Source organism: Corythoichthys intestinalis, chromosome 8 (assembly GCF_030265065.1).
Source record: "Corythoichthys intestinalis isolate RoL2023-P3 chromosome 8, ASM3026506v1, whole genome shotgun sequence".
NCBI lineage: Eukaryota > Metazoa > Chordata > Actinopteri > Syngnathiformes > Syngnathidae > Corythoichthys > Corythoichthys intestinalis.
In genome coordinates, this window is record NC_080402.1 from 46,727,858 (window position 1) to 46,745,282 (window position 17,425).

Consider the following 17,425-nt stretch of genomic DNA (forward strand, 5'->3'; position numbering starts at 1 on the left):
CAACTTGGCAACAAGGGCAACCAATTTCAGGAAAAGTAGGATACACAGGGTACTATGACTTGTCTTACATGTACAGAGAGAGTTGCAACAATGCTCAAGAATCAAAGCCTATGACATCTGTACTCAACTAGATATGAGAAGCATACAAGATTTGAAAGAGGTGCCCATGTCAATAACAGTTCTAAAGAACTGATTATTTTCTGGAATTTTATTAACACAGTTTGAGAAGCTTGCATTTGTTGTAGTTTTTCTTTAAAAATGTTGTGGCCTAGAAACACTTGTTTCTCATATCGTACACTACCGTTCAAAAGTTTGAATTGACCAAATCTGTCAAATAAGTTGTAAAAATGAATAGATGAATAGAAAAAAATAGTCAAGACATTGACATGATTAAAAATAATGATTTTTATTTCAAATAACTTCCTCTTCTAAACTTTGCTTTCATCAAAGAATGCTCCATTTGCAGCAATTACAGCACCACAGACCTTTGGCATTCTAGCTGTTAATTTGTTGAGGTAATTTGGATAAATTCTACCTTATAAATTGAATTGGCTTAAAGGGCACTTCTTTGGTCGAACTGCTCATAACAGCTCAATGGGGTTGGGATCTGGTGACTGTACTTGACAGCTAGAATATCGGCTGCCTATTTTGTAGTTATGACATCATTTGGAGGTGGGCTTCAGGTCATTGTCCTGCTTTAGGATGAAATTGGCTGTCCACTGAGTATGGCATTGCATTGAAAAACGGAGTGATAGCCTTATTAATCAAAAACACATAGCAACTGAAGAAGAAAAAAGTTGATTTTCTCTTTTTACAGGTATATAAAGAATAGGAATAAAAAGAAATTATTGAGTCCCTATGAGACATACATTTGATAAGGAAAGCATGAGTAAAAGTTGGCCAGGAAAAAACATCCCCGAGAGCCCCACGCAGATGCCCTCAAGACGATGTACCCCAAACCTTTGAGATAATAGAGTTTATATTTATTGCTATATCAGGCGACAGGCTAGACTAGAGCCAGCCTTTTCATGGAAAAACACTAGGCAGCCGTCTTATCTAACTTCATGACCATGCCCCAAAGAAGCCGCTGAGAGCTGTGAACCTCATCCAGTACAAAACGATATAAAATTTAATGTGCCAAGTACAATGAACAAATATATGGGAATAAATATCCCTTTTTTGCACCACGGACCAGTGTAATGTGGGCCTTTTTTTCACACAGTGTGTGGCAGAAAATGACAGTAAATATAAAATAACACGTCAAGGCTGAAAACGAATATTAAGTGCAGGGAGAATGTCACTCAACATACACTGTATCAACCTTTTTATAACAGCGGCGTCTACTCGGCAAATATCCGTGGTCGCAACAATAATGAGTTTTTCTCCAATCGTGAAAGGTTTCTTAGCTTTAGCGATAAGATTCGCCATGAAGTATGATGCTCTCAGTGCATTCGCTTTTGCTGCCTCGTTTGCTAGCTTTTAGCCAAATATTATGCAGAATCGACTTGGTTGTAGGCTGTTCTTCTGACTCAGCAGGTGGCCTTTTCCCCGCAAAAAAGCTGTCCGCAGCACACAGCCAGCAGCAGCTAAAGTTACTGTTTACATTGACTGGCGCTGGGCTGCTATAGGTGTGCAAACACCCTAGTAATTGCGGCCAACCACTATATGGTGACCTATACAAATCTTTACTCGGATTAGCCTATGCCTCGCGAGCCATAACTAGCTCTTTTGATGAGTGCATCTGGCTCTCTGCCAACCCGTAATTTTAAATGTGGAACCGGCTGGCTCATCTGACTTGAATGAGTTGTGATGAGCTGATGGTCCATTCACATATTTTTCTTGGACCTACAAACATATGTCGCAATGCTTTAATTCAGTGCCCATTGGTGGTTGTAGGCTGTTCTTCTGACTCAGCAGGTGGCCTTTTCCCTGTAAAAAAGCTGTCCGCAGCACACAGCCAACAGCAGCTAAAGTTACTATTTACATTGACTGGCGCTTGGCTGCTATAGGTGTGCAAACAGCTATGTCATTCGACACACAGACTGTATGGCTCTAATGGAATCATATTTTAAAATATGTTGGGTATTTTGACTCTCTCGGTCAAGAAGGTTCCCGACCCCTGGTCTATAGACAGGGATATCGATGTGTCAAGAGCCACAGGCTAGATTGCAGTCGTTAATAAAATATTCATTTCTCTGCTGCCCGGTAGCGGTCCGCGGCCCGCTGGTTGGGGACCACTGCCTGGCGCCACTCTGTCAAGCATGGTGAAGGTAATGTGATGGGCTGATATTGCTTTGGTGCTTGTAAAGCGGGATATTGGTATATGATTCTTGGATAATTTGATTGGAACCAATTTTATCCCACAACAGGACTGTGGCCCAAAGCACAACTATTTATATAATGGAGTGATTGCCTTTCCTATTCAAAATTCCTTATACGTTGTACAAATCTCGCACTTGACAGCCTTCAAAACAACAGCTTCACTTGCCCATTAATGTCATAAAAACTCCCTTTCTGTCTGTCTGATCGATTATTCTGCAATCTGTCTCCGACCTGGAAAGCGCATAGCAAACCCAGGTTTGCCCATACAGTACAATATCCCCCTTTCCCCCACCCCTGTATAGCACGCGTGTGTACGTGCATGCCTTCATGATGCTGCTGCGTCTAGTCCAAGTAATGAATGGCTGCCTGCGGCGCAGCGGAGGGACACACCACCAACACGACCACAATCCCCACCACCGTCACCATTAGCGAGCTTCCCGGGCGCCGCTGCCGCTCCTTCGCAAACGAGTTCCAGCGGCCGACGGGGTGAGTGAGTTGTTGTACGCCGCCCAGCAGCAACGCACACGCGCGGAATAGCGTCAGTTGGGCCGCGGTGTGATGCCCGGTGGAACTCAATATTTTCCTTTTCCTGGTGGTCTTCTATTTCGGGGGGTTGGACGAAGAGACTGAAGTGGATTGTAGGTGATGCTTGAAAAGTGGGGGTGTGGTTGAAGAAGCAGCTATTGTTTTTAATTGTTTTACAAGGCTAAGTGAAGTTGAGCTAGCCACCGCGTGTGGGGGATGGGTGAGGGAAAAGTGTGCAAACTTTATAAGCACCGACCGATTCATCGCGGCGAGGCAGCCCCTCACCTCCCCCGCCTCTATCCTCGCGGCGAGTGACTTCCACGATTCCGTCTCTCTTCTTTCCCACTCATAAATATAACCACTCTAACTGTGGAATTTGTCGAATACGTTGTCGAAAACAACTCTAACAAACATTAGTTAATAGCTCATTGTGTGCTTTGACGAATCCCTCCGACCGGGACTCCCTGCACTGTCTTCCCCATCGCTTTCCTCGCCATGCCGTTGGACTCGTCCTTCTGTGTCCCGGGATGACCTGTTGATGTCGCGGTTCAAGATCTCGTCCATCGAAACGGGACACGATATTTGGTCGAATCATATCTGTAATGAGCAGTGTACTTGTTTCCTTTGAAAATCGATGTCAAGTTCCGTAAGCGGCATGAAAATGGAGGGGGTCCAGACAAGGAGAACCGCGAAGAAGCTACGCTGAGCTGCTCAAAATGCCATATTCTCGAATATTTTCCCACAGTTAAGGTTTGATTAAACATCAGTGCGAAAATGAAGGAGTAAAGGATTTTTTTGTGGGTGGCCCTCTTCGTTTTTGTCTCGTCGCAGCCCCCCTCCTCTCCCTCTTTGCCTCTCTTCCTCTCTCGCTCTCCCTACCGCCGGCCCGGGCCAGCCGAGGACTCCCAAATCCCGCGGCAGGCTGGCACACGGCGGGGCACCGTCAGCTCTCTTCCCCCAGCGTGTCCTCAGGTAGAGAGCCGCTGCTTGGTGGCTCCCTTCCCTCTGTAACCTCTTCTTCTCCTCCTCCTCTTCGGGCGAGACGTCGGCTCTGCTCGACTCCCACAAGTGAGGCGATTTCTCCTTTTCAACGAGCTGAATTTTGGGGTTAAGTTTTCTTTCTTAGCCTCCGCCGCGCTCTGCCGCTGGAGGGGGCGGAGGAGACTTGAGCGTAGCCGAATTTCGGTGGTCGAGTGGCGGGGACTGAGGGACGAACACGCCGCCTCAGAGCTTGGGTTTAAACCACTCATTCAGGGATTTGCATTGATGTATTGTGGCCAATTTTGGCAGCTTTTGGAAATGTGTTCAGAGGTGCGGTGGCAGCGGCGTTAGCCTTAGCTTTAGCTCGCTACGTGACGTGCTAACATAGGCCACCTTTTAATATTAAAGCAGGAAACTGAGCTGAGTGACTAATGAGCTTCTCTGAAGTAAGTCTATGTATTGTATTAACATTTTGCAGCAGTTCAAATATGTGTTTTGTTACCTTTTGACAAGGTTGAACCCTCTAATGGGAACTAGGGGGCTTTGGTTCAAAGGTCAAGTGATGGCAATTAGTCTTGATGTTTCCTGGATGTCGGGTGACCCGCGCTGAACTGTAGCCAGGGGGAAATGACTGCAAGTAGACAAGCGAGTATCATTAGAGGATTTTTCTATACTGAGCCTAAAAGTAATGCTAATTTTACATCAGTCTTTTGAAAATATTTAAAACTGAATTAAATTAAAAATATACTTCAATTCCACCCCTGTAAACAACTACATCTCAAATTGACAGTGTAGAAAATGCACAAATAGACATTTATTATGATTTATTAATGAGTTTGGTCGGTAAGCGCTATAAAAGATTGGGCAAATATTGATAGTTCTTTTCCAAACTAAAAGCAGATGTTTGCCAATTTCATATTTTGATTCACTACAATGATAGTCTGCTTATTACAACAGAAATCTGAGTGAATTGAATATGTGCTGTTTTTTTAAGCTAAAAGTATAAGGATTTGGGCAATTTTAAGTTAAATAATGACTCTTTATAAATAGGTAATGTACACTTATAGGCAGTAAATAGTTCTTGATAGTCTCCCAAGGCAACATTCTGTTTTGGAGTCATCACCCAGTTGTGAGTGGTCGAAGTTAATGGTGTCAGACTGTCACTGACGGCAACACCTGACGTGGTCGATAGAAAACAAAATGTTGAGAGCAACGTATGACCTGATGGATGGATAGGACTGCATTAATAGACATTCGGAACAATCATTCACTTGTGAAGGGAAAATTGAGATTTCAGACCGTCCCTAATGGCAATACCTAGCATCTGGGGTTGATAGCTGGATAGGTAATATTTCACCATGCTGTGGAAGAATTACTCACTTGTAAGGGGAAAGCTGGATTCCAGTTAACACCAGGGTTACTTTTACAAGATGCTGACAATGACAATGAAGTTCTATTCTATTCTATCTTGTAAAGTTATTTGCGACAATAAAGTAAATGATGTTCTAGTGGTTCAGTGTACTTACTTTTGGCAAAGGCAGCATGGTATCAGAAGGTGAGGGTTTGACTGCGTGGAGGGTTGTCCCCTGGTGACCCCTCCTCTGACATCTAATTCACAGAATAATCCAGTTTTGCTCAAAGTCAACTAGAATGTAGGACCCATTACCTTGTGACTTGACCAGGATAAGCAGTGTTAATGATGGATAGATGAATGTAATAAGCATTAATGAGGGGGATGCTCTTATTTCACACTGTCCACTGTTATTTGCTGGTGAGGGAAATGCTCTGATTTCACAATGTCCACTGTTATTTGCTGAAAGTTTGCTCATTTGCGATTTCTGTTATATGGCAAAAAATTTCAAAATTTTCCTATATGCATGTGTGATACATCATTGGAAAACTTGAAATCTCAATTGTCTGGTGGAATACAATTTCTGAACAGGAGGGCAAAAATAAATAAATAAATAATTTAAACCTAAACCCTAACTCGAAGTTAAGCGACCATTATTAAAGACACCATGATTTTAAGATATTATCGCGTACTTACCTTGTTTCGATCCAAAAACTCAGTGTAGCATGTCTCACCAAGTGCCAACTTCCAAGACACCGCTATGAATGGCCACTAGGGGTGTGACAAAATATCAAAATGGTGATATATCGTGATACTTTGTATCCCAAAAGGTTATCGATATGCTCCTGCAAGAATCGAGATTTCATTTCAAAATGGTGTCAATGTCTTTTTAAAAAAAAAAAAAAAAAGGAACCAACAAGTTGCTTCCAAAATCTACCACCATAATAGTGTTTCAGTTAACTCTAAGGCTGCCTTGAAGGTGCTCAACACCCAGTCCATTTAGACTGGGAACTTTTGTTCATTCAAAACCAGAGCATTCACAGTCATTCTGTCAGATTTTCAGTGCATTTATAGGTCACTTGCTGTTCATTTTAGGGAATTTACAGGTCATTTCCTGTTGAGTTTGAGCCTCTTCATTCGGGTGATTTCCAGGTCACTTCCTGTTTTGTAACTCAAAATAAAAAGGAAGTGACCCCTAAAATACCCCAAAATCAACAGGAAATAACTGAAAATCAACAGGTAAATGACCTTAAATGGCCCAAAATTACCTCATTGCCTGGCATTGGCTGCTACTGATGGCCATAGACATTCAATCCGTTTGAAATGGGAGGGAAGTGGGACCCTCCCAGTTCAAATGGATTGGACGTCTACTAGTGATAAACTCATTCCAATTCACAGCAGAAGCTTGTTTTTCTGTTTATTAGTTGTTTTTAGAATATCCTAGAATGATTTCCTGACCAATGTATCGATAATTGTTGTATCGCCATATCGTTAGATCATCATTATCGTGAGCTTTGTATCGCAAACTGGATCGTATCGTGAGGTATCAAGAGGTTCCCACTTCTAATGGCCACAGCCCGACTTTTGGGGGATTTTATGGGTGAAACACGGTAATTTACCAAGGGTCGCAATGCAGAAATCGCAGACATCAAGGAGTGGTTGAGATTTTCTTTTTCAAATATTTACCCTTTTAAAAGTTTTTTCTTTTTTTTAATTTGTCTTTCTTTGGCTCGATTATCATGTAAAATATCGGGGGAAATGCAACTGTAACAAAAAAAAAAAAAAAACAAGTGACCCCAACATTTTGAACTGTAGTGTATTTACAGACACTATTTTTTTCATTGTGACGTAATTTGTTTTAAAGTTATGTGAGTGAATAATTTTATAAAGTTTTTTTTTTTTTTAAACTAAATATTATACATCAATTAATGATTATAAGCTAAAATGATAGCCATTTTGAATAATAAATATAATTACTTACTAGGCCTGCACAATACAGTGGTACCTCGACATCCGATCGCTTCGACACATGATCTTTTCGACATCCGACGTAAAATAGTAGAAGAGCAGAAACTGCTTTTGCAGCCTTGTCTGTGTCTTCCATCATGGTTTAGGTGTGTATAATCACAAATTGCATGATCAAAAAATTTGTTTCTGTTCTGAATGTACAATAAAGTGATCTTTGATGGGTTTTTTTAATCCTATAATATACTTAAAAGTGCACAAATGTGCTTACCTCATGCTAATATATTTATCATTGCATAGAAAAAAGAAATATTAAGTTGGTTTTCACAGCTGTATGCTCTGTACTTTACCTCAAGTCCTTATTTTAATTTATGCGTGTGTGTCTGTCTTTCTGTCCATTTCGGTCCATTTCAAACGAGCACGCCAACGGCTCTTTTTAAAACAATTGACATTAGTACTACAGAAAATCACTCATTAGTGCACAATGTTTGAACAGGGCAACTACTGAAGTTTATGGGTTAAGGTGGATTAGAGGGTTCCTATAACTTTACACTAGGGCTGCCTTAAACAATTTTTTTGATAGTCAATTAATCAGTCAATTATTTTTCAATATACTCGAAATATCTGCTCATACAGTAAATAAATAATCAGCCCTAGTTCACATATACAGTACAGTATTCATACCTGTCAACCCAAGGCCGTTGGCAATCTTACAAATAGTGACGTATACCGTTACAAATTGGTGACTAATCTTACAACGATGTATATAACATGCAGTATGAAACAAAAATAAAACTCAAATTTGAAAATAATACGAATTTATTGGTCATTTTGTAACATATAACCTGGTGCAATCAAAGAACAATATCTTCAGCTACATCATGATTACTAAAATTTAACAGTGATTGTTGTAATTGTATGTAGCACTTTTGGCAATTTCTATCATGTCCTGATGGCTGCACTTCATAGCACTTCAGCTCGCAATTCAGTCTGACTTGAAGGTAGTTCGTAAGTGTGTCCAATTATAAATGAAAAAGGTCAATTGATAAAATTAACTTACCGATGCAATCTTTGAGTCAGGGAACATTTCTTTTGCTAATTCTGAGAAGTGATCAGCAATAGTTGCAGGCAACTTTTGTTCGGCAACAAATTGGCAGAATAATCTCCGCTTTCATTCTGCAGACTTCATTTTTATGACCAGTGTTGTTAATCTTACTTTTAAAAAGTAGTCAATTACTGTTACAAATTACTTCTCCCAAAAAGTAATTGAGTTAGTCACTCAATTACCTGAAGTAACTGACAATTAGTTACTGACTACTGAGTAATTGGTTACTTGGCAAAGTAACTGGTGTTACCTTTCATGTTTTTTTTTTTTTTAATTTAAAAAAAAAAAAAAAAAAAAGCATAATAACCTTTGCTATGTTTGGAAGTCATTTAATGTTGTGAATCAACTGTTAAAATTGCTCGTAAGTATAACACCATTTACCCTTTAGTTCCATTCTGTCTACTTTCGACATGTGAAAGTTTTAAAAATGTTTCATCATTTAAAGATAGATTCAAGTCAAGATTTTGCCGATCTAGGAGTATTTTAGTTAAAACGTTTTTTAAAAGTTAAAAAGTTACTTTGGTTTGCTTTGAAGGTTCACTACAACAGAGCCTTTCTGAGAAGTCTACTGCTTTAAAATGGCAGCTGTTTACTAACGCCGCCGAGTCTGTCATTTCGCATGTAGTTCTATATGCCTGTGATATCTGGGCGTAGATTGTAGGCTGTCGGCTACAGTCAGAAAATATTGGAGCCACCTAGCCTAGCATCGCGTTTGTTACAGCGTCACAACAAACACTCTTCTTTCTCCGTGTCTCTGACTTTTCTTGCGTCATTCAACCAACGTAGTAACGCACATTGTTTCCTTGAGCCCAACTCTGGCTCCCTTTTTTAAAACACATGTTAAAAATCTCGGAGTGATATTTGATAGCAGGCTCAACTTTGAAAAACAGATTAGTTCTGTTGTAAGAGCAAGTTTTTTCCAGCTCCGTCTCTTGGCCAAAGTGAAGCCTCTTCTTACTCGCCACAACCTTGAAAAAGCAATTCACGCTTTTATAAGCTCAAGGCTGGATTACTGCAACGCACTTTATGTTGGTCTTCCCAAGTCCTCAATTTCTCGTCTCCAACTTGTTCAAAATGCTGCTGCTCGATTTTTAACAGATACACCTAGACGTGAACATATTACCCCCGTGCTATCATCGCTCCACTGGCTTCCAGTCCATTTTAGAATTGATTTTAAACTTTTACTGTTTGTTTTTAATTCTATTAATGGCCAGGCTCCTTCTTACTTATGGGAAATTTTAACCATCCGTAATTCTGGCAGGACTCTTCGCTCTACCGGCCAACTTCATTTGCACGTTCCGAGGTCCAAACTCAAACAGTGGGGAGACTGATCTTTTGTGGTTGCTGCCCCCAGGTTATGGAATAGTCTTGCCCCTGAAATTCGCACCACTACTAATTTGGGCCTTTTTAGATCTCGTTTAAAGACACACCTTTTTAGACTCGCCTTTCCCCCAGATTAGTTTGGCCTGGTTTTATTTCTTAAGGGTTTTTAATGTTTTCGGACTTGATCTGTTTCATTGTTTTATTTGCTGTCTGACTTTTATCGTGATGCGTTGTTTTGTTTCTTTTTTTTTTTCTCTTAATGTCACTTTCCTGCCTTTTATTTATTATGAGCAGTGTTGTTAATTTTACTTTAAAAAAGTAATTAATTACAGTTACAAATTACTTGTCCCAAAAAGTAATTGCGTTAGTAACTCAGTTACCTGAATGTAAGAGTAATTAGTTACTTGGCAAAGTAACTAGTGATAATTTTCTTTTTTTTTTTCTCAAAAGAAAAAAAAAAAAAGGTCACACAATGTGAAGTTTAAAGGGTTTTGGGAACAATTGGCCCTAGCCCAATTCTTTACCCTCCACTTAACTAGACACAAGGGTCTTGCGATAACTAGATAGTAACCTTTGCTATGTGTGGAAGTCATTTAAAGATGTGAATCAACCGTTAAAGTTGTTAAAATTGCTCCCGTTATTGCATTAGTTCCCTTCTGTCAACTTTCAACAATCAACATGTGTAAGTTTTCATCATTTAAAGATAGATTTAAGTCAAGATTTTGCCGATTTAGGAGCATTTTAAAATTTAAAAAAAAAAAGTTACTGAGGTTCGCGAGGAAGGATCTCTACATCAGAGCCTTCCTGCGAGGTTTACTGCTTTAAGATGGCGGCTGTTTACTAACGCATGTGGTCCTTAAAACATGTTGTCAATGCAGCTGTGTCTGTCATTTGCATCTAGTTCTATAATATGTGATATCTACCGTATCATGTGGGCGTAGTTTGTAGGCTATGGCTACACTCAGGTAAACGAGGGAGTTTATTTTATATCCAGCGATGAAGTTGGAAGCAGTTATGTGGCGTCGGAGCTACCCCTGTTCTGGTTTGTTTACATCCGTGGTACACTCAAAATGGCGCAAAAATCAGTGCTCACTTGTACAAATTACGCCGAAACCAAACAACTTGACGGGTATGAGTATTTGATGTGAATTAACATACGTCTAAACCCCTGTGACCATGACCATACCATGTGACAAGAAGTGTGCTGATGATGGGCCAACTCTGGTACATCTCTGAATGTTATCGTCCTTCTCTGAAGCTTTAAAGAGCATACGACAGGAGAAAAAAAGTCTTAAATGGCATTATTATGTGAATTAGAATCATATTTTGAGAAGATTCGACTATATACAACAATTTAGCAAAGCGCAGATGACGAGAAATTTCTTCTTTTAATCTGCCGGTTAGCCACGCCTACCATTATAGGGCTTTAGTGTCGCAAGCAGGTGGATGACGTCAGCGGTAGACTGGGCTCATCGGTTTTACTATTCAGCCCATTGAGGGGGAATTATTCAGAACGAGGAAAACGCGAGGAAGAGAGCCGCAAAATGTCATTGTTTTAGTCTCTCTACTCCAATATTTTTACAGGATATTCTTTTTATCCAAGTATTTTTCCCCAATCGCTATATAAATGGCTTGAGAAGGACCAGTCAGCCCGTCGAGGGGGAACTATTCACAACGAGGAAAACGCGACAAAGAGAGCTGCAAAATGTCATTGTTTCTGTCTCTTTACTTCAATATTTTTTCAGGATATTCTTTTTATCCAAGTATTTTCCCCAATTGCTAAATAAATGGCATGGTCATGACAAATAAGTCTTGTGCTAAATGGAATATGAAATAATAAAAATGCATTTATTCAGGACGACATGGCAAAATTACTCCATAATGGTCAAAACCGTCGACTTCACCTTTACTGTCGCACCTCCCGAACGATATTTTATGACACCTAAATCGGACATATGTCATTTCCCTTCCCCGGCTTCGGAGAATGTAAACAAACCAAAAGGCGTGACAGCTAGCCGACATGCTAACCCGAACCGAGTGATGTTTCAAAGTCTTCGAAGCGGAAAATCACACATAACTAGCCTGGATTTATTGACATGACGACTTGGTTGTCGATTGTCTTCGTGGATCGGCAAACCGCCCGGCGGAGAGCAATTTACAGTTCGTTCCGCGGAGGAGGGTGGCTCCAGTTGTTGTGCAGCTAACGTGCTGCTAATGTGCTTGAGGAGAGCTTTTTACATGCCTATCAATGATCAAACGTAAGTAGTCCTTTATTTAAAGAAAGTTTGTAGTGTTTACTTTGTAATCGCTGTATTCGTAATTAACATAATACAAAACAAGATGTTTACTCACTTCCTCGTAAGCCCAATGGTCCCACAGTAAATATCCACGGTGAATGGGAACCTTTTGAAACTCCAAAAAGGCGCATATGCCTCTCGCTCATACAGAATGATCTTTCTGCAGCCATTTGGCTGGCGTGATGCGAAAAATAAACGTATTAATCCGCAAAATCAGCTGAATCCTTCGTCCTCATACACAACAGTAGGCTGTATAGTGAAGAGGACGTCTTCTACCGTACACGTCACAGCGCCCTCTGCCTCAATGCAAGACCGAAGCCGATTAAAAAAACTAAATAAATATAGCGATCGCTTCTACACACATCCAAGCGGTCCATATCATTCAGGAGCATAAAATACCGCGTGTATTATGAAATAAACATTCTTTTTCGTGTCACAGGCACTTTAAGGTACTCCCGAAACAATGTGGTCATTAGATTACTTTTGGAAAACAGCTGAAGTACCACAGAAAAATCACAACTCTCTATGAGAAGGTAAATCTCATTATCCCAATTGGCCTTAGCCCGTCAATATGAGGTAAACAAAAATACTATATAGACCCTACCCACCGACGTCACAAAATCACGTGCTCGCTGTATGGTTCCGCCCCCTTGTCCGTCATTTTGTGTCTGTATTATCAATGGTCTCAATTGATCGAGCAATTTATAATGCATTTCATGGAAGACCCGGTGCTTTCGGATGCCGTAAACTCACTTGATGCGTTGCATAAAAGGCGTTATGTGGAAAAGCTTCAGTTTATCCATTCGCCAGATCCATATTTGATGCCTAAATCGATGTTTTTCGAACCGCTGTCTCCGCCGTATTTGCCTGACATCTGCTAGCTAGCCTGATATGTACAACTATCTTGTCCACACAAAATCAGCCTATTCTCACGAAAGTTTGAAAAACTTTAAGAGCTTGGAGGCTTATAAATACTTAGTTGCTGGTTGGGTGAAACAGGTCCTCGTCCACGAAAATTCGGCAGGAATCTATCTTGTGCTTGGAAAGGTGAGTTACGAAATTTTCAATTCAAAATCTTTTGTTATTGCTAACATCCACTGTCAAGTCTAATGTATTTCATGTCGTTTGTCAATGGAGTTAGGGCTTTTAATGTTTATATGGTTTAGCGATAGCACTCTCACTACATACATACGTGTATGTTGTCGGCGATTAGCCTAGCAATGATCTTAATTGTGGTTGTCAGCCCAAAACCCTCAAAATATATATTAAATGCATCTTACCAGATATAAAATGACTACTACATAATCTGTGGTAATCGTTTGGAGCCCAGTTTTCTCGTCGAATTGCAGCAGCCCATCTCGCTCTCTTCTCTCCGGGTCTCTCGGAATCCGGTAGAACTTCAAGTCTCTCCGTCTTCTCCGTCTATCTTCTCTGTTATTGCAACTGACCGCCACACACGCCTTCACCATTTTGATTATTAATGTTAACGAGCAGAAAAACACGTCGTAAATAGGAGGAATGTACGTAGCCGTAACAGGTAAACATGATGTGTTGACGGACAATTGGGCGGCACCAGTCAGGAGGAAGGAGTTGTGACGTCACGTGGGTAGGGTCTATTGCAGGTGCAGTTTGAGCATTCTCAGACATGTGTAGGTAGTTTAACATAAAAACTATTTCAGACTGTTAAATTATTCCTTCTTTATATGTACCACAAAAGGTTTAGGAAAAACTCTTAAGATCAATCAACTTTTCAAGTGAATGATAATCTTAACTATGCTGTCTTGCCTCAGACTGTGTGCACTGTCACCTTTTTGACATGTTTCAGCTAATCAGTCTTTAATGGGGCACAACGGGGCCCCAGGTTCAAAGTTTAAGTGACACCAATTACCTCCCTTTTTTGTCTTGGGGATGTTGTGGTGATGACCCCCATTGACCTGTAGCTGGGCGTTCTTGGATGACATCTCAATGATTGTCAATCATGTGTTTGGGAATGAGTCTTTTGTCTCGACTCTTCTTCTGGATGTGTGTTATCAGCATGCTTGACTTTAATTTATTAGGCACAATGGCTTGTCGTCATGGCAACTATCTGCTTATTATTCATGTCGCTGCACATATTTACACCTGGAAGCAGTGCAGCCAACTTGACTGTCGTTGGAGGCCACACAAAGTGCAAAATGTCACTAGAGGTGCAGAATGGATGATTCGCATGACTCGTGTGCATTTTTTGATAAGTTTTGCGTGTCAAAACAGACGTATACTATAACAACATAAACGGTGGACATTGAGGGGCCGTTTAAGTGACGCTGCGACACTAAGACGCAATGATCGTGTTGCGGAATGGCCTCGACTTTGCACGATGACGGCAAAAGAAAACGGAAAGCGAAGACACAATTATTTGATTGCAGCCTCCAAAGTGTAACGATACGACTGTGGGGCTTGCTCTGCAACCATATAAATGGAACACTCTAGCTCCGATTACATCAGCACCCAAACACGCCACTTTAGGCATGTGCAGTTGCTGCTGCTAGACATTCACAACAGCAAACATCATGGAACATCTGCTTGTTCTTTGTGTGGTGCACCACATGTTTGTATTTTTTTTTCTACAGACTACATGCGATTAATTGTGATTAAGAAAATTTAATCGCTTGATGCCACTAATAAATACAGTGATCCCTTGCTATATCGCGCTTCAAGATCCACACCCTCAGTCCATCGCGGATTTTTTTCAGTTAGAAAAAAAAATAAATAAATACAGTATTTTATTTAAACATGTTAAAGGGATCATTGCTTTTTACTAAAATATGTTATGAGAAACGCATATATTATTGCCATTGATTTAAAAATCTATGATATTTAGTACATGTTTTGTCCTACGGTGGGCGCCATGTTTTACGCATACAATGCACGTTGGGAGTGATGACGCGGTTGGGCTAGACTAGGAGAATAGCTGTGCTAGCTAGCAAGCAAAGCTAGTATGACGACTGGCATGATTTTGTCACATTCCACTGCTGGTCAGATTGTTTTGTTACAGTGCTGTGGGATGAGTTCCCAACGTTGTAGCTGCATCCATTTCCAAATCATCAGCAGTGTCTTTAAGCTGATCTTAGGCATCTTGCTGAGAAATGACTTGCTGCCATTTGACAGTTTGTATATCCTTTCGTTGCTAGTTGCATCATTGCATTGTTTTTTCGTTTGTCTGCCTCATCGCGGTTTTCCCTCAGGTTTTTTTTTTTATTTTTTTATTTTTTTTTTTTATCCTGACCTACTGTCACAGACCTTTTTTGTGTCTCACTTTTCACGATAGCGTTTCATTTGTATGTTCAGTCGACCCTTTTACGCAATCCCTATGTTATTGTTGTCTTTTTCCGTGGTAATGCAGGCAATTAAGATACGTATGTATGACTATATGCATCAGAAAAAAAAGTCGGAAGAAGAGGGAAGCCTTCCTGTTCACAGAAAAGTCGCATTGTCTTGCTGCGAAATGTAAAGCTTTTTGCAGTCGGAGGCGGGTCTCATTTTTCTGCCTGTCATTGATATAGGCCTCTTTTTACGAAATCCATCCCACATTTTTTTCAGCCTTGTAGCTTAGCATCAATTAGGGAATCACTTGTGTAATCATTTCAACATACAACATTTAAAAAGCAGATATGGCTTGTGCACTGGAAACTTTCACATGTATGATAGGAAATTTCTAATGCATGAATTAAACCGGTGTCGGAACCTGATAATTAATAGAATTGGCCCCATTTCTACCACAAATATTGGACGAAAATACAATAAGAAAAGGGTATGATCATAACAGAATGCCTTTCACCATGTATGGTAGTGCTTGCTCAAGCGGATGCCATCATTCAACTATCTTGTCCCCATTGTATTTATTTTAAAACTTTCCCACTTTCAATACGCATGTCCGTCCAATCAGATCTAAGTGAGTCAGTCCTAAACAGAATCTATTATTAAAGATGGATTATTTCATGTCGACTAGTCTGCTTTTGTTCACAGCTTATTATGACATTGAAAAGTAGACACGTTATATAAGCGACTCTTCTTTGACCGAATGATGGGGGGGTAAAGTAGGCCAGAAAGCATCAAAATGCTCAGAATTAGACTGGATGCATTGCAAAGAAGTAAAATAAACCATACTCTGGAATTTGACTGCACTTGGGGTAATATAAAAATAAGGTAACATGTCTCAAATGCTGCTTTTTTTTCCTCCCTATCACAGACCCCATAGTGCTGGGCACAGCGTTATGGCTCAGACGCTACAGATGGCGATCCCCAACTTTGGCAACAATGTCCTGGAGTGTCTGAACGAGCAGCGTCTGCAGGGCCTCTACTGCGATGTCTCTGTGGTGGTCAAGGGACATTCCTTCAAGGTTCAATTTATGATTTTAAACCACAAATATCTTTTTTATACTCACTTTTGATATTAGCATATATGTTGGTACAATTTTACAGGAAGCAGCAGTTTGGATAATATTTAACCATGATTCAAAACATAGGCTTCAAGGCTTTTAATTAGTGATGCACGATAATACATTTTTCAACCGATACCAATAATCGATCATTTTTTCCCTCGTTCCAACCGATAACAGATAATGTCAAGCCGATAATTCTATTAAAAGATTTATGTAAAATTTTAAAGTATACACAACAGAAAATATTACTGTGCGAAATTATAATTTATTGCTCTTTTTTTTTCAACATCAAATGTGAACAAGTAGTCCATTCCACCATCTAAATAATAACAGATTTCTGACATTGTGTAATAATAAACTTTTGGCAACAATTACTTACAGTGTAAATACCTAAGTTGCAAAAAAATGCCTTTAAAAGTAAGCCATTCCTAACATATAACATTACTAAACTGCAAAAACACACCTCCTTAAAACTAGTCAGTTTTAAGTGTAAATCTATTGGAAGTAAGTGAAATTATCTGCCAGCGCTTCAACTGTATTTCACTCAGATTTCTTGAAGAAAAATAGCTTGCTGAAAATAAGCTTAACAGCCTTATTTTAAGCAATAGATTATGATACTTAATCCTAAAAAAACTTGTTTGTCAGAAATGTTCTTTATTCAAGAATAGTAAAGATACACGATAATATCGGTCACCGATAATTATTGGCCGATAATGGCAATTATGACGTCACACAGATAATCCAGATAAAAAAATTCAACCGATAATGCAATCCGATAATTATATACTTGATTTAGCCTCCAAATGTGCGCAACTGAAGAATTCAGCATGCCGCCTCCTCAACCCCTCCCCTCTCTGAAGCCCCTGAGGGAGGAGGGGTTGAGGAGGCGGAGTTACACGACAAGAAGTAGTTGAATATTATGGCGGCTGTTACTAAAAAAACGACGCTCTCGCCATCTGCGAAACATGTCCCGTAGAAGTTCCACGAGGCAGAAAGAAAGTGTCCTCATTCAAAACCACTAACCCAGCAGCCATTTAAAACTTCATCACAAAGATTTTTGGAACGACTACGAGGCTGCGGCTAGCGGGAATGCTAAAGCTATTGTACACGCTAACTAAGTTAAACTACAGGGCTT

At 40.1% G+C, this 17,425-nt stretch overlaps 1 protein-coding gene across 5 annotated transcripts in view; it reads left to right on the plus strand.

The window, feature by feature from the left end:
* The first annotated feature begins 2,650 nt into the window (after positions 1-2,650).
* LOC130920200 (nucleus accumbens-associated protein 1-like) overlaps positions 2,651-17,425 on the plus strand; it is a 34,735-nt gene continuing 19,960 nt past the window's right edge. Inside the window, exons 1-2 of one of the 5 annotated variants that reach the window (XM_057843209.1) lie at positions 2,651-2,808; positions 16,098-16,248. In XM_057843209.1, coding sequence (XP_057699192.1) covers positions 2,681-2,808; positions 16,098-16,248 — 279 coding nt within the window. In that variant the 5' untranslated portion in view covers positions 2,651-2,680. The other 4 variants (XM_057843212.1, XM_057843210.1, XM_057843213.1 and 1 more) reach the window with 4 other exon arrangements.